Here is a 26800-nt window from a genome sequence, read left to right as displayed (position 1 = left end):
ATATCAGCATTCTATGTTATTCATTTCTGATCAGATTCTAACACTTTTATAATGGACAATCAGAACCCCGGCAGAATGTATATGGACAGATGACGCTCCGCCGGGCCCTAGGCTGAGGGTCAACACTATGAATTAGGGAACAAGTTTTGATCATCATGTGACCTTGCTCCAACATTCGGTGCTGCAGCCGCCACCAGGAGAGCAGCGTCCTGCATACAGGTTTAGTATGGAGGTCAATGTGTGGACAGTATGCCGTTCACTCACAAGCTCACCCTAGTGGTGTCAACAGGCATCTAGACTTTGTTCCTTGTTGTGCATCCTGGGGATTTGGAGCTCTGCATCAGAAATAAAAGCCGAGACCCCAAAGTGTCCGAGTCTCGGCAGATGTGGGTCGCCCTCCCAGGGCTGTGGGGTACTCAGTACCGGGCCGGTGTCGGCAGGATGTGTCACAGCAGCGGTGACCTGGTCCGTGGCCCTGGGCGCCCAATTAATGGGGGAAATTGAATGGTAGAATATAGTAAATGGAATAGTTCGTGACGCCACCTGTGGTGTTCGGCAAGTGAGATGTTAGGCCGACGCTGCATGCAGATCCTCTGGGGCTGGTGGTGTGTTGCAGCCAAGATGGTGTAGCTCCCCACAGGTGGAGCTGTAGCCCCAGGGCAGTGTAGATGTAGGGGAAGAGGAGAGGCACAAGCTGTGTAGAAGCTGGTACCCAGATGTAGCGGTGCTGGGTGCGTTGGCGCAAGAATGAATGGAGGACACCAGGGCTTGTAGTTCCAAAGCTTTACTCACTGTCTGTAGTACACACAAGTGCCTACCTCCGTGCCGTGTCCTCCGGGTCAGGGACTCAGTCAACCTCCAGGCAAGATGGAATGCTCCCTTCCAAACACTCCGCCAACATGTGGCTTTCTGAACGTCTCCTCTATAGCGCCTTTAAGTGAAGTACTCCTAGTACAGAGTTACACTGGAGTGCCTCCTAACAGATGTTCCCAAGAACTCTACTTGTACGGCAGACAGCTGTAGCCTGCTTCGGGGACTCCTTACTCCTGAGTCCCGGCTCTCTATCAAATTGCTGTTGTGCCCCCAAGTCTTAGATGGGAGTAGAAATAAAAGATATGATCCGCCGCACACAAAATTTGGTACTTTGCAAAAATAAGTGATTTAATTCAAAAACATCCAGTCTTGACAAAAGTGCCAGAATTTCAATTGCAGTATATATACATCCAGTAGATGTATTGGGGTATTCTACTGGATGTATATATACACTGCAATTGAAATTCTGGCACTTTTGTCAAGACTGGATGTTTTTGAATTAAATCACTTATTTTTGCAAAGTACCAAATTTTGTGTGCGGCGGATCATATCTTTTATTTGTATCAGGGGCCTTACTGGTCCAATCCACCGGCACCTCTTTTTTGAGACCTGAGTGCACACCATTCTCTATCACCTCTTAGATGGGAGTAGTGCATTTACAGCCCACTACTCCACCGGTGTCTGCTGCAGAACCATTAGTGTCCATACAACCTCGGGGACCGGGCCCCGGCCTTGTGCTTAGAACTTCTAGGCAGGGTTCTTCCTCTAATCCTCGTACTCACTGTTCCCTTTTACTCCTACGTTCCGTACTAGTCTTTCTTTCTTATGGAAGATCAGGTTTCAGTTCAATGTCTTTCTTCTTCTTTCCTTTCCCGTGCCAGCAGACCCGGGTCACTGAGGTCTGCTGCAGCACCTCCTTCCTCCATCCCTCTCTCAGGGATCTTCTTTCTTCACTCCTGAGAGAGGAAGCCACTCAGAGAGACTGACCTACTGACTGAAATTCGAAACATTCCCGCTCTTATGTATTCTCAACTCCACCCGCCTCCCAGCACGTTTCTTGTTCCAAGCATGGAGCCACCAAAGGTGCTCTGCTACTCTCTAAGCAAGGAGCCGCAATGTGGCTTTGCTGAACTACTGTGTTGTGTGGGGTGCGAGTGTTGGAGCGTGGTCAGGAGCCCCCAACTTAGCTGGATGGTGGGGCGCCACACCTCAGGAGGAGGTGCAGTACCTCTGTGGCAACTGAGCCTCAGGGGCGCCACAGATGCAGCAATGCCTGACGACGTTACATACAGAGAAGAAGCTCCTCCAAGACAATTCTCAGTTGTTCAGAGTAATCGTATTATGGCGATGAAATCACAGTCTCCTGAACTCTAAGTGCAGCAACATCGCAATAAATGAAGACGTTTTACAAAACAGCAGATTATAAAAGGGATTATTCACAGAAATAGCATTCGACGTCTTCGATTCGCTCCTCATTAGCTGTTTAATGTCACCTGTTCCCGTCGTAAGTGATCTTGGGACCAAGACGAGTTCAATACTGAATGTGAGATCCGTGACCGCAGTAATGTCATTACGCCAGAACAGATAGCGCGGTGTTAGTCATTGACCTGGGCACCGATGACGCCGGGCGGGCAGAAGCCGCTGTCTGCAGATCATTAAAAGTAGCAACTACCGAAGAATCAGCTGCAGAGACGCCGCAGACACTGGGAACGTTTCCACTGCGTCCTCCCGACACTTGCAGTGCGCAGATGGCAGCATCACTGAGGTTTCATTATTTTAACCCCAAACATGTTGTGCACTGTCCGCATTGAACAAAGTCCTGTCCACCCCGTCACCCTATGGGGTGATACATTTGGCTCCTGCATGTGCAACCATCTACCACTAGGTGGCAGAGCAGTACAGCTCTTGTTATTCATGAGCGTAGTATAAGATGAGAAGCTGTGCGCTATTATAGATAGTGATAATCTGATCAGCGCTGATGATCCAGCAGGTGTGCAAGTCATTAACAACTACAGGACATTTACCCAAAGTTTAATATGCACCTTTTTTTTATTAGTTTGCAAAATAGAAGTGAAAATAGTGTATTATATTACAACAAATAATGTCCCGAAACAACCCCACTGGGGGAGAGGAAAAGAAAAAGAAGGGGCTCTTTCAATTAATATACAGTCATGGCCGGAAGTGTTGGCTCCCTTGAAATTGTCCCAGAAAATTAAATATTTCTCCCAGAAAATTATTACAATTACACATGTTTTGTTATACACATGTTTATTTCATTTGTGTCTATTGGAACAACACAAAAAAAAAAAAAAAAAAACATGGATAAAAGGCAAATTGGACATAATTTCACACAAAACCTCAAAATGAGCCAGGCAAAATTGTTGCCACCTTTCAAAAATTGTGGGTAAACAACTTTGTTTCCAGCGTGTGATGCTCGTTCAGTCTCACCTGTGGCAAGTAACAGGTGTGGGCAATATGAAAATCACACCTGAAACCAAGTAAAAAGGGGAGAAGTTGACTCAATCTTTTCATTGTGTGTGTGCTACTCTAAACATGGAGAGCAGAAAGAGGAGAAGAGAACTGTGGACTTGAGAACCAAAATTCTTGAACAATATGAACAATCGCAAGGTTACAAATCCAACTCCAGAGATCTTGATGTTCCTTTGTCTATGGTGGCAACATAATCAAGAAGTTTACAACCCATGGCACTATAGCTAATCTCCCTGGACATGGACGGCAGAGAAAAACTGATGAAGTTTGCAACGCAGGACAGTCCGGATGATGGAAAAGAAGCCACAATCAAGTTCAAAAGAAATTCAAGCTGTCCTGCAGATTTCTTGTCCATCAGTGTCAGTGCGAACTATCCGTCCACATGTGTATGAAATGAAACGTTATTGCAGGAGACCAAGGAGGATCCTACTGCTGACTCAGACATAAAAAAGATAGACTGCGGCTTGCCAAAATGTACGCGAGTAAGCCAAAATCCTACCGCAAAAGCATCTTGTGGACAGATGAGAGCAAGATAGAGCTTTTTGGTAAAACACATCTTTCTACTATTTACTGAAAACAAAATGAGGCCTGCAAAGATAAGAACACAGCACCTGCGGTCAAACATGTTGGAGGGTCACAGATATTTTGGGGTTGTTTTTCCACCTCTGACACTGGGTGCCTGACATCATGAAATCTGAAGATTACCAAAGGATTTTGGGTGTCAATGTAGTGGCCAGTGTCAGAAATCTGGGTTTGTGCCCTAGGTCAAGGATTTTCCAGCAGGACCATGACCTCAAAACATACTTCAAGAAGCCCCCAGAAAGTGGATGGAAACAAAACAAAGAAGGGTTCTGAAGTGGCAGCAATGAGTCCGGATCTAAATCCCATTGATCTGAAAACTACTGTTATGAGAAGGCGCCTTCACATATGAGAGACCTGGAGCAGTTTGTAAGAAGAGTCATCCAAAATTCCAGGTGGAAGGTGTAAGAAGCTTGTAGATGGTTGTAGGAAGTGATTGACTGCAGTTATTTATTCCAAAGGGTGTAACCAAATATTAAGTTGAAGGTAACAATTCTTTCCTTTCCCATTTTTGGTGTTGTGTGTGAAATTATGTCAAATTTGCCTTTTTTGTGTGTTGCGCAAATACACACAAAGGAAATAATCCTATGTATAACAAAGCAAGTGTAATTGCAATAATTTTCTGGAAGAAACCCTTCATTTTCTGGAACAAATTTCAAGGGAGCCAATACTTTCAGCCATGACCGAAACTAACCAGGATTTTGTTAATTCATCAGAAGCGAAAATTACGTTTCTCCTAAAGATAAAAACTGTTTATAAGCCTGAAATGTGAGACTTACAGGAAAAAAAAGCCAATTTCTAACCGTGTGAACTATTTCCCTGACAAGGAGATGGGTCACAACTTACGGTATCTAATCAACCAACATAAACTGTCACAAAATTCTCCAAACTAATAGCTAAAGAAATGGTAAAAGGAGATGTGGTTACCCCTCGCATCGATGAATCCTGGAATGTCAGACCAAAAAGAGTGAACTTTCGGGCTTAGCTGATACATGTACATGAGATCAGCATCTTCCAGATCACTTTTAGGACATTGTGATGAGTCCAAATAACCATTGTAAGCATAAAAAGAGGTGAGCGCTGCAGTCCGTGCCCTATCATATAGTGTATCATTCTAAAATCACTGTTCAGGGAAGAACTTATTGGCCTTTACCAGGGCTGTGGAGTCGGTAAGCCACAGTTGCGACTCCGACTCCTGGATTTTATCAGGCTCCGACTCCGGCTCCGACTCCTTCATAAATGGCCAATTCATAACAAATTTACTGTTGTAAAATATTAAACATCGTGCTTATTCAGTTTCTCACCATCATATAAGTAATCAGACCACTTAGAGCAAAAACTACATTTATTAGAATACAATTAGAATATAGCAAATAACTTTTATAAACTTTTCTAAACTGTAAGTAAATATGCAATAAACACTTTTATGCAGTTAATAAGAAGAAATCTATAAATTTGTCCTCAGAAAACGTATTGCCTCTGTCAGATCCTCCTTCATGGATGCCCTCAAATCTGATCTAATTATTTTGAGAGCAGAGAACAACCTCTCTACACTAACTTGTGTTGGTGGCAAAGCAGTAACCACTCGGGCAACATCTCTGACAATGTCAGGATACAGAGGAATCGCTTGTTGCACTGTTATTTTTGATGAACGGTCAAATTTCTCAATTTCTTTTAGTGCACATGAAAAATTCTGCTGAAATGTACTGGCTGTGTTCCTTGATGGGGATGACTCTTCTTCTATGCGGGAACGCTTTGCACGGTCCTTGTGATCCAAATATTTTTCGAAATTAAATTCTTCATCAGTTGATGATGAGGGTGAAGATGTGGCAGGACGACCAAATTCTTCTTGTTCCTCCTGACTGTTCTGCAACCCTTTCATCCTTACTGCTATTTCAAACAGAGCTTCTTTTCCTTTACTTAGCTGTTGATCATCTAGAAGAATCCGATGCATTGGGTCTACATAAACAGCTGCCAAATCAATGTAGCTCCTCTCTCCGTTTCATTGATGTAGCAATGCCACTTGCAATTAACCCTCCTCTTTGGGACAGGCGAAACATCAGGTTCTTCCACTCCTTTAAGAAAATACCTGGAGTTAAGTCCTCTGCTTGTAATTTTTTAGTCACTGTAAATGGGTGCTCTAGCAATTTTTCCAGCTCAGTCACCTGATTCCACTGACTTTCATTTAGCGTCAGTTGAGGGTTAGCCATGTCTACAAGAAAGGTTTTCAGTTCAACCAAGCGCTGAATCATTAAGTAAGTACTGCCCCATCGTGTGGCTTGATCAATAATTGCCCCTTTTCCAGCACGTCTCTTCAAAATTGAGTCAACTTTAGGGGTTCTGGCAACAGTAGCCAATTTTCTCACCTTGCCAATCAGTGCAGCAGCATGTCCTTCTTGCAGACTGTCTCTTATAGCCAGCTGTAGCGTATGCACAACACAGCGCATGTGATGAATGAAAGAACATATTGACACAGTTTCAACAAGATCATCTAAACTATCATGTTGCTGTTCATCTGAAGCAACTTCAGTTTGCTCCTCAGTTACAATACTGTGTTCCTCTATTTCAAACATTTCTGTGTCTGTGGACCCAGAATGTTCTTCTAGCTGCTGGTCACCATCATTACTCTCATTCATTAGCTTAATAGTACTTATCATAGAATCATAGAATCATAGAATCGTAGAGTTGGAAGGGACCTCCTGGGCCATCTGGTCCAACCCCCTGCTCAAAGCAGGATTCGCTAAATCATCCCAGTCAGATGTCTGTCCAGCCTCTGTTTGAAGACTTCCATTGAAGGAGAACTCACCACTTCTCGTGGCAGCCTGTTCCACTCATTGATCACTCTAACTGTCAAAAAGTTTTTTCTAATATCTAATCTGTGTCTCCTCCCATTCAGTTTCATCCCATTGCTTCTAGTCTTTCCTTGTGCAAATGAGAATAAAGTTGATCCTTCTACAATGTGACAGCCCTTTAGATATTTGTAGACAGCTATTAAGTCTCCTCTCAGTCTTCTCTTTTGCAAACTAAACATTCCCAAATCCTGCAACCTTTCCTCATAAGACAGGGTTTGCAGACCGGTCACCATTCTGGTCGCTCTTTTCTGAACTTGCTCCAGTTTGTTGATGTCTTTTTTAAAATGTGGTGCCCAAAATTGGACACAATATTCCAGATGAGGTCTGACCAAAGAGGAGTAGAGGGAAATAATGACTTCACGTGATCTAGACTGTATGCTTCTGTTAATACATCCTAGAATTGCATTTGCCTTTTTTGCTGCTGCATCACACTGTTGACTCATATTCAGTCTGTGATCTATTAGTATACCCAAGTCTTTTTCACATGTGCTGTCACTTAGCCCTATTCCTCCCATTCTATATATGCTTTTTCCATTTTTATTGCCCAGATGTAGTACTTTGCATTTCTCCCTGTTAAAAACCATTCTGTTTGTTGCTGCCCACTTCTCCAGTTTATTTAAATCTTTTTGAATCCTCTCTCTCTCTTCTCTAGTATTAGCTATCCCTCCTAGCTTTGTGTCATCAGCAAATTTAATCAGTTTACCCTCAATTCCTTCATCTAAATCGTTGATAAAGATGTTGAACAATACAGGGCCCAGGACAGAGCCCTGTGGTACCCCACTTGAGACATTCTTCCAACTGGATGTGCAGCCATTTACGACCACTCTTTGGGTCCGATCACTAAGCCAGTTATGAATCCACCTAACAGTTGTCTTGTCCATTCCATACTTAATCATTTTTTCAATAAGGATTGTATGAGAGACTTTGGCAAATGCTTTGCTGAAGTCAAGATATACTATATCTACAGCATTTCCTTGATCCACCCAATCAGTGATACCGTCATAGAAGGAAATTAAGTTAGTCTGACATGACTTATTAGTTACAAACCCATGCTGACTCTGTTTAATCACTTCATTCTTATCCAGGTATTGCTTCATATTTGAAGCATTGTCAGTTACGACAAAGAACTTGCTCTTTTTTAAGTTCATAGTCTTGCAGAACCTTTTCCACCAAGACCTGGAGAAACTCACTGGTGTGATGAGCTTTGGTGTCTTTTACTGCCAATGTCTTGGTAACTATTTCATTTTTGTCACAAACAAATCGGACATTGATGGCAAAATAGTTCACTCTGTGACGTGTGCAGGCATCCATTTTAAGAAACAGAAAGCGTCCCTTGAGAGTTTTTTTTAAGTTCTTCCTTTTGTTTAAAAGCTTCTTCGATTACTAATTTTCTAATACTCTCTCTCTCTCTCCAGAGAAACACCAAGCTTGCGGGCCATTTCCCCATTCAGACACATAAAAGCTGGTCGTGAAAATAATGAAATAGGCACACTATCCTTTACAACAAGCTCTATGATCTGTTTTTTAAATGTATCTGTCATTGTCACAGTAACTTTGTCACTGACAAAATATCTTGCAACTGATGGCTGCAAAGTTCTCTGCTCCTTTGTTTGGCTGGAAGAGCTGGGCACTGGTTCATTGGTTTGGATGCAGTCTTTCTCATCCACTTCTTTCAGTACTTCTGGATGAAAGCGCTGTAAATGTCTCTTTAGATTAGAAGTTCTGGTAGGAGCATTTTTATCTTTGCCTGAATATGCACTCATCTTGGCTTCACAGCATTTGTTTTCGTCTGGATCATTTGTCATACACTGACAGACATAATGTTTTCTATCTTGAGTGATGGTGAAATGTTCAAATACAGCTGTAAATCTTCTTTGACATTCTCAGGTTTTTAATTCTGCATTCACAATCCAAATGACAATTGTTTTTCCTAAAAACAATTGTACAAAATTATTGCCAGGTCGTACAACTCATAAAGTGGTCAGTAATACTGTTATTATTCCTCATGTACTCACAGTTAACTGATGCAAAGTTTGTTGAAAGGATAATACTTCTTACAGTCTTCCTCTTCTGAGTAGCAGGCAGCTGTGAGATGCTTGGAAGACGCACACCTAGTATGATCTAGTCTAGAGGAGGAGCTTTACTACTAAGAATTTGCAACACATTTTCACTTTCAGTTTCATACATTGTAAGTAGGGGGGTTGGGGCAGCATGAGGTTAACCAAGTATAAGATTAGATAAGGGCAGTGGAGAACAGTGACACACAAGAAGTAAGAAATGTCTCTATCTCCAGCAGAACTGCTTATCACTGTTGTTCATAGTTTGATAGAACATATATATTTGAGTAAGATTTATAAAATTCATATGAAAGTTCAATTATGAAATATTAATATTTTTTTTAAAGCTGGAGTCGGAACATTTCTACCGACTCCAACCAAAACTAACTCCGACTCCACAGCCCTGGCTTTTACTCAGAGTTTCCTTGGATACATCACCCATTACACTTGGGGAATCGTGTGATATCTCAGGAGTCTACGGCAAAGGCAAACATCAACTGAGGTCTTATTCCAATCCCACCTTGCCCTTGAATATTAGAATATGTGCTAACAACTTTTTTCCAGGCGTCTCCTCTCCGAAACCAGCCTGAAAAGCGCTAACTAAAAGCTGAACACTCCAAAAAATGAATATATGTGGTCCTGTGTAAACAAGACTTGCTGTTCGCTTGTTCAGTCTTTGAAGTGTCTCTTAAACTTTACATTTCCAAAGACGCCAAGTAGTTAAAAAAGTGAGCCGATTATTCTTCAGGCGATTTTGGCTCTGAAGACCCTCCGTACTTTCCAATACAAGTCAATGGGAAGGCTCAAAATATGCCCGGTTAATAAAAAACACTCTTTATTAAAAAAAAAAATAAAAAGATATGTCCGGGCAAGCATTTCTGCTTGGAAAGCCACTAACAGAATAAGGGTATGTGCACACGCTGCGGATCCACAGCGATTTTGGCCCTGCGGATCCTAGCTGCGGTGTACAGTACCATTATATCCTATGGAAAATGGAAACCGCGCAGTTTTTGCTGTGGTTTCCAATCTGCAGAAAGAATTGACATGTCATTATTTTCTGCGGATTCCGCAGCGGTTTGCCATCTCCTCCATTATAGAAGTGATAAACCAAGGGGAAAACCGCAGGCTAATCCGCACCTGCGGATTTTACAAAATCCGCGCGGAAAAATCCGCAGACCAATCCGCAGCGTGAGCACGTACCCTTACCGTAATCATTAAAAAAAATGTCCAAAAAATGATTAGTAGAAAAGACGCTCCAAAGAAAGCTGGAAAAACTGCTAGTGGCCAAAAATGTCGAAAAATCGCTCAGGAAATGACCAAATGAATTACAAAAAGATAATTCAGTAGTTTCCGCTATGTGAGTGCAAGATGTAAGAATAAAGGAAGTGTTATAACAATAACAGCCGCATGCCTTTGCCAGGCAAACGCCTTCGCCAGCCGCACACCTCAGCATGTATGCAGAGACTGGACCTTAGTGCCACTTGTCACGCTGCACAGGGGCCGTAGAGACAGTGGAGGCCCATAGGATCCCTTTTCTAACGTTTGTAGACGGATTCTGATCCATCAAGTGAAAACTATAGAGTCGAGGCATGAGGTAACGTAGAGCTTTTTCAGATAAGAGGGGTTTTGGTCCATGAGCACAGAAATACGAGTCTAAAGCAGCATTGTGAAAATTGCAAGATTTCTAATTTTGTTTGATATGAACATAAAATCCATTGTCAAAATAAAAAGAAATCCATGTAATACGAGATCCTAAACCTTTAAACACTAGATCATTGTCTGATTTCAGCCTCGTCTTCAGCCTGACAGTGTGAATTGTTTCTCTCTGATGCAGCAAATGGCAACACACACACAAAAAATTCTCCTTCCAGCCCGAAATCCTTTCCATGTGTGAGAAGAGGTGACTTGGAACCAAGATTCGTACATCGTCTTGTTTCAGGTCGTCTCTGCGGCTTACACAACACTCGCCCATCAGGAACTCATCTAACAATCACTCCGCTTGGCCTCGAAAGCAACGTTTCAGGTACAAACCAGCATCCCGAAGCCAAATCCTCGGGTTAATCTGAGACACATTTGATGGAGCTGCGGGCGGACTGTGTTTATGTCTTCTGTTCAGATTGGAAAGAAAGTATTCTGTGACCTTTACTCAACGTTTGCGATCGGGATCATTTGTCAAGTTCAAAGGTCGGATTTGATTTGTGATACTATCGGTGCCATGTGTTTCTCTTGGCCCGAATTCCTATAATGTACTCGTAAAACCCGACTTGCTGCGGGCTATAAAACCAAGGTATTCGCATGGAAAATAAATAGAATTTTCCTTCTCTACTTCTCAATTTTACCATTCCTAAAGCTCAGTATTTCGCCTTCAAAACCTCCAGATTGCCTAAAACCATATATTAATAATATACGTACAAGCAAAGCAATTCCCGGAGCTGAACGTGTTCCCAGGGAGAGGGGCGACGGTAATAAGAACGGGATCATGGAGACCTTTGAATCTCATTGCTCTGAGATGAAAGCGGAAGACTCACCCAACTCAATATCGCGGATGCCCATGTAGCTCTCCAGAAGGTCGTCCACTTTTTTGATTGCCTTTTCTTCGAATGCAGTTGGCTAAAAGGTAAAAAAGGCAACAGACTGTGAGAGCAGTAAATGGATGATTTCATCCCAGCTTCCAAAATAAGAGGTGGTCGGAAGCCAAGACGGGTGAAGTGCAATTCTGTAACTCCATGCCCTATGGCAAAAAAATGCATAAAATAGAAAAACAGATGGCAAGGCTGACCACGAGTGCGCATCAAATATCTATATACCACTGCATATAGATGTGCATTAAGGAGAAAGGGGCTCGGGGCTTGGTGTGTTCATTCCCTTTGCAAAAAATTGTGCATTATTACCTTGGAGGGGGTTTTCCGCTCTGCTTTAAAAGTTACCAGTGGGATGGGAAGCTTCTAAAAGAAAGAAAGAAGCCATACTCATCCAAAAATCCTTCCCACCATAGCACTGCCACTCAAACAGTGTCCGATGGATCGGAAGAGAGGACGTCATGATCACCCGTCACCTGGTCCTATAGTCAACTATTAGCCCACGTGATCAGGTCACCAGTGGCCATGACATCATTGCTCCCGGCTCCAGCAGGCACTATAAGGAGGGCGGTGCTGGATGGATACAGGGGGCAAGTATGGATTCTTTTCCTTTCTCACTCTCTTTGTAAAACATCAAGGTGTATGAAAGGACAAGTGGGGGATGAGACATTGTGCTGTAAGGAAGGGGAGTGGGGTATGCAGCTGCAGATTCTCACACAGTGATTCAATGAGTCAGCATGCTGTGAGAGGGGAGAAGGGGCAGCCGGAAGGAAACATTTACTGCACCTCATCATACCAGGAAGAGTCGGGGGAGCAAATGAGTGAAATAAAAAAACAAGCAAACATGTCATAAGATGATTATTATTATTATGATGATGCAGGCTTTTTCCTGTACTGACTGTAGACAATATTAACCCCACTCCTTATATTTTATTACTGAGGGTCCGGAGCGATCGTCCTTAGAGCCCGAATTCACTGTACAGACTGTGCTACCAGATTATCTCCTGCATCTGAACTAGCAGAGGACATTACTTTTCTTACAGACACTGAACACAGTGACCTAGAAAAGAAACACCGAAGCCGTGGAAAATTCTCATAGTCTGACACATCAGTTGTCATAATAATGGCGGATTATCGGAATATTACTGTGAAAGATACACTGAACGTCACAACACTGCTCTTATAGAGGGAAGGTCACCTTTATCATGGTAACCTAGCATGGAGAGATAGAGTGAGGCAGTGCCTGGTGTTACATGTGGGGGTCGCTGTATGTTCCCCCCAGGATGCGGACGGAGGCGTATTGAGGCCATGAGAGGGTATTGCAGTCACAGGTGTAGCTGTGGTTGCAATGCAGATTATGGTGAGTATAGGTCTTGGACTTGCTGGTTTTCCATTGCAGATTTAGGGAAAACCTGCTCTGGGATTTTGTGTTTGAAACAGACTGCAGATGGTAGTGGTGCAGTCCATTTCATTCCAGGCCAGGTTTTCCATGTGGCTGAAGGCCACAGGTTGCTAGTTAAAAATCCTGCAGTATAGGGTTTGGGGGTGTCAGGTTCAGAGTCAGTGTCAGTCTCGTGTTTGCTAGAGGGCAGAGCAGTCGGCTCTGCATAGCTCCACCTGTGTGAGGCAACACAGGCCAGCAGAGCCAAACAGCCAAGGCAGCTGAATAGCCTGGCACCCACAGCATACACAGCAGTGCAGTCGCCCACGGCAACTTGTCTCAGGAGGTGGACTGGCGTGTTTATTGGCTGCAATCCAGAGGATACGGTTCTCGGCCGCGATCCGAAGGATATCATGTGCCGTGCATTATTTGTGAGTTAAACATTAAATAGACTTTTGCTATGAACTTTGCTGGGTCACTGCATATGGTGTTACCGCTGCACTACAATGGATAATATATAGATATGAGATAGATAATAGATAGATAATAATTGGACGATAGAGTGGCATGTAAAAGTTTGGGCACCCCTGGTCAAAATCACTGTTATTGTGACCAGTTAAGCAAGTTGAAGATGAAATGATCTCTAAAAGGCATAAAGTTACAGAAGACACATTTCCTTTGTATTTTAGGCAAAAAAAAATAAAAAATGATATATATATATATATATATATATATATATATATATATATATATATATATATATATATATATATATATATATATATATATAATCTTTTAGATTTTAAAAATTACAAATTTCAGTATCACAGCTTGTAAATGCTTTTTGTAGTCCGTCAAGAGTCTTTCAGTTCTTCTTTTCATTCATTCTTCCTTGGAATATTCCTCCATTTATGAGATTCCTGGGGCGTCTTGCTCTCTCTGCTATTTTGGGGTCTAGCCACAGATTATCAATGATGTTCAGATCAGGGGACTAGGGGACTGTGAGGGCCATTGTAAAACCTTTATCTTGCGCCTTTTGAGGTCGACTATTGTGGATTGTGACGTGTGTTTAGAATCATTACCCATGTGTAGAAGCCGTCCTCTCTCTCCTCCTCTTTTCACCTTCAGCTTTTTTTACCGATAGTCTTATGTTTGCATCAATAATTTTTTGAAATTTCATTGAATCCATTCTTCCCTCTACCTGTAAAATGTTCCCCATGCCATTGGCTGTAACACAACCCCAAAGCTTGCTTGATCACCCCCCATGCTTAATGATTGGTGAGATGTTCTTATCTTGAAATTCTGTGCCCTTTTTTCTCCACATACACCTTTGATCATTGTGGCCAGAGATATCTATTTTAATCTCATTGGTCCACAGGACTTGTTTCCAAAATGCATCAGGCTTATTTACATGTTCTTTTGCATATTTCTGACACTGAATTTTATGGTGAGGACGCAGGAGGTTTTCTTCTCATGACTCTTCAAAATCGAGGCCATATTTGTGCAGGTGTCTCTGAACAGTAGAACAATGTACGACAACTACAGAGTATGCAAAATTTTTCTGAAGATCTTTTGCAGTCAAGCGGGAGTTGATATTTGCCTCTCTAGCAATCCTATACATATCTAATATATAAAGCTCAATGTTGGGATGTATGTATGTATGTATGTATGTATGTATGTATGTATGAATGTATGTATGTATGGGATTGGCATCCGCACCGTCGCAGCTACAGCCACAAAATTTGGCACAGTCACACCTCTGGACCCCGAGAGCATCATAGGCTATGTTGTGAGGCAAAATTTTAACCCCGCGCGTTCCAATTCACCAAACAATTTTGCCCCTATCTACATAATGGGGAAAAAGTGTATGTATGTATTGGCATCCGCACCGTCGTAGCTATAGCCACAAAATTTGGCACAGTCACACGTCTGGGGAAATTTTAACCCTGCGCGTTCCAATTCACCAAAAAATTTTGCCCCTATCTACATAATGGGGGAAAAAGTGAAAGGAAAAGTGCTGGAGGCAAATTGACAGCTGCCAGATGTGAACAAGGGGGACTGAAAGAATGAGATTGATGGCGCCAAAGAGTATATACCATACAGTCGCCAAGGTGGGGCCCTGACATGGGATACTCACCACACGGGGATATGAACACACACACAAAATGCGCCACACACTACCACGTGCTTCACCACATACAGTGCCTACAAGTAGTATTCAACCCCCTGCAGATTTAGCTGGTTTGATAAGATGCAAATAAGTTAGAGTCTGCAAACTTCAAACAAAAGCAGGATTTATTAACAGATGCATAAATCTTACAAACCAACAAGTTATGTTGCTCAGTTAAATTTTAATAAATTTTCAACATAAAAGTGTGGTTCAATTATTATTCAACCCCTAGGTTTAATATTTTGTGGAATAACCCTTGTTTGCAATTACAGCTAATAATCGTCTTTTATAAGACCTGATCAGGCCGGCACAGGTCTCTGGAGTTATCTTGGCCCACTCCTCCATGCAGATCTTCTCCAAGTTATCTAGGTTCTTTGGGTGTCTCATGTGGACTTTAATCTTGAGCTCCTTCCACAAGTTTTCAATTGGGTTAAGGTCAGGAGACTGACTAGGCCACTCCAACACCTTGATTTTTTCCCTCTGGAACCAGGCCTTGGTTTTCTTGGCTGTGTGCTTTGGGTCGTTGTCTTGTTGGAAGATGAAATGACGACCCATCTTAAGATCCATGATGGAGGTGCGGAGGTTCTTGGCCAAAATCTCCAGGTAGGCCGTGCTATCCATCTTCCCATGGATGCGGACAAGATGGCCAGGCCCCTTGGCTGTGAAACAGCCCCACAGCATGATGCTGCCACCACCATGCTTGACTGTAGGGATGGTATTCTTGGGGTCGTATGCAGTGCCATCCAGTCTCCAAATGTCACGTGTGTGGTTGGCACCAAAGATCTCGATCTTGGTCTCATCAGACCAGAGAACCTTGAACCAGTCTGTCTCAGAGTCCTCCAAGTGATCATGAGCAAACTGTAGACGAGCCTTGACATGACGCTTTGAAAGTAAAGGTACCTTACGGGCTCGTCTGGAACGGAGACCATTGCGGTGGAGTGCGTTACTTATGGTATTGACTGAAACCAATGTCCCCACTGCCATGAGATCTTCCCGGAGCACCTTCCTTGTTGTCCTTGGGTTAGCCTTGACTCTTCGGACAAGCCTGGCCTCGGCACGGGTGGAAACTTTCAAAGAATGTCCAGGCCGTGGAAGGCTAACAGTAGTTCCATAAGCCTTCCACTTCCGGATGATACTCCCAACAGTGGAGACAGGTAGGCCCAACTCCTTGGAAAGGGTTTTGTACCCCTTGCCAGCCTTGTGACCCTCCACGATCTTGTCTCTGATGGCCTTGGAATGCTCCTTTGTCTTTCCCATGTTGACCAAGTATGAGTGCTGTTCACAAGTTTGGGGAGGGTCTTAATTAGTCAGAAAAGGCTGGAAAAAGAGATAATTAATCCAAACATGTGAAGCTCATTGTTCTTTGTGCCTGAAATACTTCTTAATACTTTAGGGGAACCAAACAGAATTCTTGTGGTTTGAGGGGTTGAATAATAAATGACCCTCTGAATAAACTTGTCACAATTTAAAAAAAAAATAATAAAAGAAATAACATTCTTTTTTGCTGCAGTGCATTTCACACTTCCAGGCTGATCTACAGTCCAAATGTCACAATGCCAAGTTAATTCCAAATGTGTAAACCTGCTAAATCTGCAGGGGGTTGAATACTACTTGGAGGCACTGTATACCACCCTCAGCACACATTTCACCACACATACACCAACCTCGCCACATAAAAGTCGAAACACAAAAGTCGCCACTCAAAACTCACCACGCTGTCCCAGAGCTGTTTAAAAGATGAAAAATGAGCTGTGATTGGTTGCTATCAGCAGCAGTTTTCTTTGTAGACAGTTGTGGTAACTGAGGCCTATTATTCTTATCATTTCTATGGTGCTACCGTCCTTCTGTAAAGCTGGAAATAACACAATTTATTACTGTGCCAACACAGACCACCCTCTGACACAGACTGCAGGGTGAGCCCAGTATCACACAGGATAGGATTAGATACACGGCTCAGCAGTCAGTATCACACAGGATAGGATTAGATACACAGCTCAGCAGACAGTATCACCCAGGATAGGATTAGATACATGGTTCAGCAGTCAGTATCACACAGGATTGGATTAGAAACACAGCTCAGCAGTCAGTATCACACAGGAGAGGATTAGATACACAGCTCAGCAGTCAGTATCACACAGGATAGGATTACATACATGGCTCAGCACACAGTATCACACAGGATAGGACTAGATACACGGCTCAGCACACAGTATCACAGGATAGGATTAGATACACGGCTCAGCACACAGTATCACAAGATAGGATTAGATACACGGCTCAGCACACAGTATCACACAGGAGAGGATAAGGCCTGTTTCACACTTCCGTTTTTGTGTCCGCCAAACGGATCCGTTTCCGTTTTTTTGACGGAAACTGATGCAGACGGATCCGTTTTTAAAAAAACGGATCCGTTTTTTTGACGGATCCGCGGTAACCACTAATGTAAGTCTATGGGACAAAAAACGGATCCTGCAAAAAAATGGCGGATCCGTTTTTTTACGGAAACCAACGGATTTTGACGGATTTGAAAAAACGGAAGTGTGAAACAGGCCTTAGACACACGGCTCAGCAGGCAGTATCACAGGATAGGATTAGATACACAGCTCAGCAGTCAGTATCACACTGGTGAGGATTAGATACACGGCTTAGCAGTCAGACTCACACAGGATAGGATTAGATACATGGCTCAGCAGTCAGTATCACACAGGATAGGATTAGATACACGGCTCAGCAGTCAGTATCACACAAGATAGGATTAGATACGCAGCTCAGCACAGTATCACACAATAGTATTAGATACACGGCTCAGCAGACAGTATCACACAGAATAGGATTAGATACACAGCTCAGCAGTCAGTATCACACAGGATAGGATTAGATGCACGGTTTTTATGTGCAATATAATCATTATAATTTGTTATAACTAACCACAGATGGTTACTATGCCCAGGCAAGGCCGGGCTCTTCAGCTAGTCTATATATAATCTAATATATAAAGCTCAAGTGTATGTATGTATGTATGTATGTATGTATGTATGTATGTATGTATGTATGTATGTATGTATGTCCGGGATTGGCATCCGCACCGTCGCAGCTACAGCCACAAAATTTGGCAGTCACACGTCTGGACCCCGAGAGTGTCCTAGGCTATGTTGTGAGGCGAAATTTCTTAATTACATTTTGAACTGAGGAAAGGGCAACTTGAAAACACTTTGCTATCTTCTATTAGCCTTCTCCTGATTTGTGGGCCTCCACCATTTTCATTTTCGGAGTGCTAGGCAGCTGCTTAGAAGAACACTATGATGGTGAACAAGCAATAACCCTAACAGGCTAATTAAGATATGAAAAATTGGTCAAAGTTATCTAAACACACAAATCTCCAAGGGTGCCCAAACTTTTGCATCGGCCCATTTTCCTTTTTGTAATCTTTAAAACGAAAAAAAAAAAATGAAAATATATACGGTATATATATTTGCCTAAAATACAAAGGAAATGTGTTTTCTTTAACTTTAGGCCTTTTAGAGATCATTTCATCTTCAACTTGCTTAACTGTTCCCGATAACAGGAAATATGACCAGGGGTGCACAACTTTTACTCGCCACTTTAGAGGGATAAAACTCATGCTCCAGCAGCAGCCATCTGTAAGGTTTGCCTACATGTTTATAAGTGATTGGCTTGGTTATTGATGGCTACATAGTAAATGTTGTATAAGAGGCCGATTGTCAGGAGGAGGCAGAAGATGCTTCTCATTTCCCTTCCATGGACAGTCTATATAGATCCAGAAGATCTTGACTTACCATTTCTTCCACAGTAGCAGGACCCTTAGATCTTAACCGGAGGGTTTCTCGTCCAGTAGAAATTTTACCTTCTGTTTTTCCTCCTCTCGATCTTGGTTCAAACATTTCTAGAAAATCAGAAGATAGAATTATTTTAAAAGTTATTGATACACTTAAGACAATACTGTAATAAGGTTGCATATTTTTTCTGGGTCATAATTGGGAGTTAAGAGGACATTTGCTTCATTTTTATTTTACAGAGCATCTAACCCCCTGTATTGATATTAAATGACAGAATTCTGCAGCCTCCACTAGGGGGAGATTTTTGTTTAGTTCAAAGTATATGTAGTGAGCGCCCTCTAGTGGAGGATGCAAGCTGCCAGAATATTATCATTTAACAATATACCGTTGTGAATACTTTTCCGCCCAATGACGACAAAAGTATTCTCAGAGTGATACCTTTATTGGCTAACCAGAAAATAATGTTTGCAAGCTTTCAGAGCACAGAGGCTCCTTCTTCAGGCAAGAATAACAAATGGATGAATAAGAAGAAAAGCACAACATTTAAGGGATACTACAGTTGGACATTTGTTCATTAGGTGGGAGGTGTGATGCCTCCTAAAGATAAGTCAAGGAACAACACGCTAAAGGCCCTTTTACATTTAGCGATGCACCAGCGATCCAACCAGCGATCCGACCCGGTCAGTATCGCTGGTGCATCGCTAAATGATCGCTAGTGAGCTTTCATACAGAAAGATCTCACAGCGATGCAGCAGCGACGCAGCGCACGATACTTACCATTCACACACAGCGATCCTGCGTCCTCCCGCCCGCCTCCACGCGTCGCTGGCCGTCACAGCAGGAAGCGCCCGACGAGAAATGGAGCCGGACATTCTCGCGCGATCAGCGATGGACAGCGGGGGAGCCGGTCGTTGGTAAGTATCACACATAGCGATATCGCTAGCAATATCGCTATAACGTCACAAAACCAGTGACGTTTTAGCGATATTGCTAGCGATATCGCTTAGTGTAAAACCCCCTTAACACGGTGCCACAATATAATTTATTATTGCACATAATATACCGTAAATGTGCAAGACATATGGAGCTCCAAATAACAAAAACTGAGTGCAGATAGAATATAAAAGTATAAAACATACCGTGTACAGATAAAGTGTATATATATATATATATATATATATATATATATATATATATATATATATATATATATATATATATATATACATACATACATACACTCACTGGCCACTTTATTAGGTACACCTGTCCAACTGTGTGTTAAGACTTAATTTCTAATCAGCCAATCACATGGCGGCAACTCAGTGCATTTAGGCATGTAGACATGGTCAAGACAATCTCCTGCAGTTCAAACCGAGCATCAGTATGGGGAAGAAAGGTGATTTGAGTGCCTTTGAACGTGGCATGATTGTTGGTGCCAGAAGGGCTGGTCTGAGAATTTCAGAAACTGCTGATCTACTGGGATTTTCACGCACAACCATCTCTAGGGTTTACAGAGAATGGTCCGAAAAAGAAAAAAAATCCAGTGAGCGGCAGTTCTGTGGCCGGAAATGCCATGTTGATGCCAGAGGTCAGAGGAGAATGGGCAGACTGGTTCGAGCTGATAGAAAGGCAACAGTGACTCAAATTGCCACCCGTTACAACCAAGGTAGGCAGAAGAGCATCTCTGAACGCACAGTGCGTCGAACTTTGAGGCAGATGGGCTACAGCAGCAGAAGACCACACTGGGTACCACTCCTCTCAGCTAAGAACAGGAAACTGAGGCTACAATTTGCACAAGCTCATCGAAATTGGACAGTAGAAGATTGGAAAAACGTTGCCTGGTCTGATGAGTCTCGATTTCTGCTGCGACATTCGGATGGTAGGGTCAGAATTTGGCGTAAACAACATGAAAGCATGGATCCATCCTGCCTTGTATCAACGGTTCAGGCTGGTGGTGGTGGTGTCATGGTGTGGGGAATTTTTTCTGGGCACTCTTTGGGCCCCTTGGTACCAATTGAGCATCGTTGCAACGCCACAGCCTACCTGAGTATTGTTGCTGACCATGTCCATCCCTTTATGACCACAATGTACCCAACATCTGATGGCTACTTTCAGCAGGATAATGCGCCATGTCATAAAGCTCGAATCATCTCAGATTGGTTTCTTGAACATGACAATGAGTTTACTGTACTCAAATGGCCTCCTCAGTCACCAGATCTCAATCCAATAGAGCATCTTTGGGATGTGGTGGAACGGGAGATTCGCATCAGGGATGTGCAGCCGACAAATCTGCGCCAACTGTGTGATGCCATCATGTCAATATGGTCCAAAATCTCTGAGGAATGCTTCCAGCACCTTGTTGAATCTCTGCCACGAAGAATTGAGGCAGTTCTGAAGGCAAAAGGGGGTCCAACCCCTTACTAGCATGGTGTACCTAATAAAGTGGCCAGTGAGTGTATATATACACACTGTGTATATATATATATATATATATATATATATATATATATATATATATATATATATATATATATATTAGTAGTGTGGCTAATGGTCGCATAGTCGATGGGAGGTATGTGTCACAGAGATGGCTTGTCTCTGTGATGTAACCTGGAGTATTTTCTCTATTGCGTGAAAGCACTAAGAGGTTCGTTTGTTGCACCTGAGTCCGGGTTACGGGTAGCTATGAGAGATGGGAGGGTCTGACTACCCACATACCTCACATCTGGGTGTGGTTACAGCCTATATAATAGTGGCTGTTGTGTGGCACATGATCTGTGTGTTGGGAGGGAGAAGGCCGCCTGTGTGTGGCTCCAGACCGAGCCTGAGTACTGGACATTACTCCAGCCTGTGTGCCCACAGGCCTGGTAGAGCCCTGCTATAAACATTTGTAATTTGTTTTGCCTGATCTAAAGGCTGTTTACTTTGTTTCGCTTCTGGGTTTATGATGCAATAAACCCACACAAACTTTTAAAGGAACAAGCCTCCTGTTTTCCTCCCGTCGCACCCAAGTGAGTACAACCTCTACAATAATATATATATCTCTTTTGATATTCGATCTGAGCACTGTTTTTCTGATACAAAGCTTCAAATAGACATAGAATTAAATGATAAACTTCTGTATATTATATGTCATGTATTTGTTTATGATACTGAATTGTAAAGTGCAATAAATACAATTATTGTTATTTATGTTGTCTCATATAATCGGTGAAAGAGAATTTACTTTAAAAAGCAAGACGGCTCAGAAATAAGAATATAAGTAGGGTAAATGGACGACATTGCTAATTTGTAGCTCAAAATATCCGATCTCTTGTGTCAGGATTTCATCCATTTCCAACACTGCCGGGGAAGTGACATTTTGGGAGGACAGCTGTCCCTTACACACTGTGTGACGCTATTTCTTGACTATTGGGTGGAATTTCTGCTGTGGCTTCACTGTAAATCAGGCTGTGAGCACTAGGTGTAGGAGAAGGAATATTCGCGGATGTATAGCTGCGCTGCTGGGTATAGAGGAATCTTTATACGCAGGAATGCTTCAATCACTTGTATGCAGCTTATTGGTCGTTGACCCGTTTCGGAGCTGCAGCGGCTCCTTTTACAAGACAAAATCAGCAATCTAAACCATCTATTTCTTATGTATCACACCAGGGCAGGATTCAACCATACAAACATACTTTCTGATTGAGATCCGAAACGTTCTGTGTATGCAGAAGGCAATAAAAGAGTGGACCGAATGCAGCGGTGCTTGTACTGTGTATGATGCAGAGAGCATCTGATAACAAACAGCGGGTGATTGCATGGGCTCGGCTTCCCCTCATCATTGTGACGCTCTCTCTAATCCGGTAAAGGATGACAGTTTTATTGAATTGATTGTATAACAAATCAAGCACATTCTGTAAAGATGAAATATTGTGAGATTTCCAACATTTTTAAGAAATCTGTTTAGTGATTAGATATGTCCAAATTTATAAAAGATGCTAGCAACCAAGGCTGAAAAAGATAGGACTACTGATTTCTACAGCTGAGGTTTTGTTACATTTGTAGCCATCCATTGTGAGCTGCCAGACCCTTTACAGCCACTGATACATTGTAACTAGGGATGAGAATCTGAACTCCATACAAATCAACGGTGACCTGAACTTTGGAGCCGGAATCTCTCTCCCAAGAGAAGTCGGGGTTCAGCACCAGATACTAGGGGTCCGGTACGAACCGCTCGTCTCTGACTGTAAAAAAAACCAAACTATCAAGACCCCAAAGAAAGAAGAGGAAATTGTGCTTAGCTCACTGAATACAATTGTAGCAGACGCTGAAATTAGGTTAGTACAGGTCTTCACACTCTGTAGAAACAAGAACGTTTCTATTCACTGAAAGAAAAGAGATTTAAAAACTTATGAAGTATTGAAATGTTAAATCAGTGGAAACCTTTCATAACACGATGATTTCATTCAGCTCTGCATTACCTTCACTGTGCTTCTTTATGCCAAGTCATCGCTGTGCAGGGGAACGATCAGATCCATCAGTCAGAGGGTGAAGGTGGACTCTGTAGCTGCCCTCATGCCAGGTAGGCTGTCAGGCCACGGTCACACGTTCAGTATCTTTCATCAGTATTTGCAGCCAAAATCAGGAGAGGAACAATCAGAAGAAAAAGTCTAATAAAAATACGGCACCACTTCTGTATTTATCACCCACTGCTGGTTTCGGCTATACAGTAAATACAGACGTAAAATACTGACCAAATACTGACCGTGTGAACGTGGCCTTAGTATCATATTGGCCATGTTGCACCTACAATTTTGCATTGTTTCTTTGCTTTGTTTTTTTTTCTATAAGTCATTATACTTCATTGCCAGGTCACAACACTCACAGAGTAAAATGAAAACCTGTGAGATTTGTGTGTTTCCAGCCTTGACATGGACTTAGGGTTCAGTGAACTCGTCTATCTTCTAATTATCTGTTCGGTGGAAGGACAGATGTTCACCTCTGGGATCCTCACCGATCGCCAAAATGGGCCATTTTTATCCACAATGGGGGACTTTTATTCTCATTACAGGTCTCATGTCCAATTGCAGCTCCATTTTTTCTGTCTGGGGCTGTCGCAAAAGCCAGTGGCAGCACTCGCAGCCCTGTAGGGAGTAATGGAGGGGTGATTGAGCATGCACACTACCGCTTCATTCTAGTGGGTAGAAAAGTTCCCAGTTCTTCCAAACAGTGCCAGTCCCAGCAGTCGGACGCCACCGATCAACAGTCTTAAATACACCATGAATACAGTAGGTGATGACCTATTTTCAGATGGCAGCCCCGTTAAAGTCGGTCTGTTGTTCTAGAGAGGTTGAGCAGACAGTATGAGTATCAGAGGTTATATAGGGGCTGGGTTACCCCTGGACTTTACCCACTGCAGACAGTATGTAGTATGAAGCAAAGCACCGAGGCTGTGCCGAATGAATGAGTAGCGGGAAGATCTGGAAAAATGCAGTGACTAACGTAAAGAGGGAAGATTGCCGCTGTCCCCGATGCAGCAGAATGGCTGCCTGTAAAGGTGAGGACCCTGGTAAAGAATATTCCCCAGCGAGAAAGTAATTGATTAGGAAGGAAAGCAAAAGGATGTGAACAGTAGAAGCTGTAACAGCTAAAGTCTAGGTGGGCTGCGCTGAGACAGTGCCAGTGTGTGCTGCCGCCTGCAACAGCTGCCATAGCCAAAGCCGGCAAGCACAGTCAGCAGTCATCCTAAGTGTGACGAGGCCTGGAGCGTGGAGTGACCAAGTGACTTCAAGTCCAGTGCATCAGTGGTGAAGCGACCTCAGGTGCCATGAAAGATGGAGTCACCAGAGACAGCAAACATTGCCAGAAAAGATCTACTATTCTACAACATTTACAAGTGCCCCCATATTGGCATACTGCAAAGAAATCCATACTTTGCTGTCCTCTCATTTGCCTATTTATTGGGGAGCCGGTGTACACTCAGTACACTCTGCAGGGGGCACATTAGCACACAGGCTGCACATCCTTACAGCATCACCACACCGGTCCATGTCCACTGCTGCAGTTCAGCTCCATTGATGTAAATAAAACTAAGCTGCAATACCACGTGCAGCCTGTGGGAAGCAACGGCGCTGTTTATGAAAAAGCAAGTATGCCCTTTAATCCGTGGTACAACCCCTGTAAAGTCACCGCAGAGTCCTCTGTGACTGTGTCACAAATGTGCCACCATGAATTAATGCCGGAAACCTGAGATGTGATTGGAAAGAAGCCGACATGTGAATCACTCAATATTTTTAGCACGGCCTGGGGGTGCAAGGTTATTACATGGCCAAAGTCTTCAAAAGCTTTCACAGAGCAGCGCTCCGGAGGCTTTTAAGGAAGCGGGCAGCGTGCCCGTGGCAAGCAGCGTTTTGTCATTGTGTAACCACCCATAGTGAATAAAGTAACCGTATCCATGTCAGCGTCCTCCGCAGAACCATGACGTGTCCGGAGGAAAGGATGGCGAATGCTTCCGCTTCTATTCATTTTATTGTGTAACATAAATGTCGAATTATTGCTGGGTTTTCATTTTTTTCTCTAGTCATTCTGGTTTTTCTTTTTTTTTTTTCTCCTTTTTCTGTATTTTAACTACAAAAGTCATCATTACGTGATGTAAGTTTTCTCATTTCTTCTTCTTCTTCCAAAACCCATAATAAAATGTTTATTTTTACTGACATCGCTGAATGAGAACTTATTTTCTGTGATATCAGTTGTAGTTTTTAATGATAACATACACCTTACCATATAAATGTACTAGAAATTAGGGGAGAAAAATTGAAAATGGGATGAAATAGTGAAAAAACACAATTTCATCATTTTTTGTGGGGTTGTGGGGGGGTTGTGTTTATGGCATTCATCGTTCAATGTCAATGACCTGGTACAACGATTCCCCGGCTCAGTGCAATTACAGGAATACAAACTTTGTATAGAATTTTTAGTTATTGTAGGTGATAAGGAATTCAGAACTTTGTAAACATAAACGTTGTTTGTTTTGTCGTGACTTTTTTATTTGTCAGTGGACGGACTTGCGTGACAACTTTTTTTTTTCGTGGCAAGCGGACAGGTTTATTGGTACCACGTTGAGGTGCATGTGATGGTTTGGAAAACAGCAGTTTTGGGGGGTTTTTTTTAAAATTTTTTTTTTCAGGCATTTACTATTTGGGTTATTTAATTATATATTTATAGATCAGACTTTTATGGACACAGCAAAAACAATATCTTTAATTCCCAGAGGACCTGTTCGATTTTTTGTGGGCTTCACAGGTTTACAAAGATGGCAATGATCGGGGTCTTTAATAGAGATGAGCGAATATGTTCGGGTTCCTGCTTATTCAGCAAGCGCTATAGCTTGCCGAATAAGAGGGAACAAGAACATATTCGCTCATCTCTAGTTTTGGGTAAGTTCACACAGGTTTTTTTTTTTTTATGCAGCAAAACCTGATCTTCTTGGCAGGAAAGAAGCTGCGGCAGAAACGCAGGTTTAGGTGCGTTTTTGATGTGGTTTTATTGTCTCTTTGTCCATGCTAATATCCATGACTTTTCTGCAGCCAAAATGCGCCAAATAATGACACCTGCGCTTTGGTGCATTTTTGCAGCGTTTTTTCAACACCCATTCAAGTCAATGGGTGAAAAATGCTGAAAAAAGTGACATGCTCTGTGTCAAAAAACGCAGCAAAGCACAAAATCCTGATCATACAAAAAACCAATGTGTGTGCAGGAGATTTCTGAAATCTCATAGGCTTTGCTGGTAATGGAAAAAGCAGCTGAAAATTAGCATAAAAAAACCATGAAATAAAAAACACAGCAAAAAAGTCCTGTGTGAACTTGCCCTAAAGGCCTTAGGCTGCCATGGCGACTCATTCACACCCCAGGATCACATTGCAGGGGGCTGATGGACACCAGAAAAGGCAACACTGAATTGGCATTTAAGTGGTTAAATAGCGATCAGCACTAGCTCCGGTGGCTGCTGTTAGAGCGGCATGTGTCTGTATAACACAGCTCCTCACACCCACAGCCGACATGCGCCGTACGTGTAGATCACACATCGGGAAGAAGCCA

General features: G+C 42.7%; 1 protein-coding gene across 1 annotated transcript in view; it reads right to left on the bottom strand.

The window, feature by feature from the left end:
* Window positions 1-26800, bottom strand: part of GIPC2 (GIPC PDZ domain containing family member 2) — a 97690-nt gene that overhangs the window by 10783 nt on the left and 60107 nt on the right. Inside the window, exons 4-5 of the mRNA XM_073544868.1 lie at window positions 18719-18825; window positions 11320-11401 (exon numbers count right to left, since the gene is read on the bottom strand). Of these exons, the coding sequence (XP_073400969.1) occupies window positions 11320-11401; window positions 18719-18825 (189 nt within the window). The remainder of the gene's footprint in view (window positions 1-11319; window positions 11402-18718; window positions 18826-26800) is intronic.

This window comes from Dendrobates tinctorius, unplaced genomic scaffold, assembly GCF_039654945.1.
Source record: "Dendrobates tinctorius isolate UK_male_01 unplaced genomic scaffold, ASM3965494v1 ptg000138l, whole genome shotgun sequence".
Classification (NCBI taxonomy): domain Eukaryota; kingdom Metazoa; phylum Chordata; class Amphibia; order Anura; family Dendrobatidae; genus Dendrobates; species Dendrobates tinctorius.
This window is presented reverse-complemented; position numbering and strand designations above follow the sequence as displayed.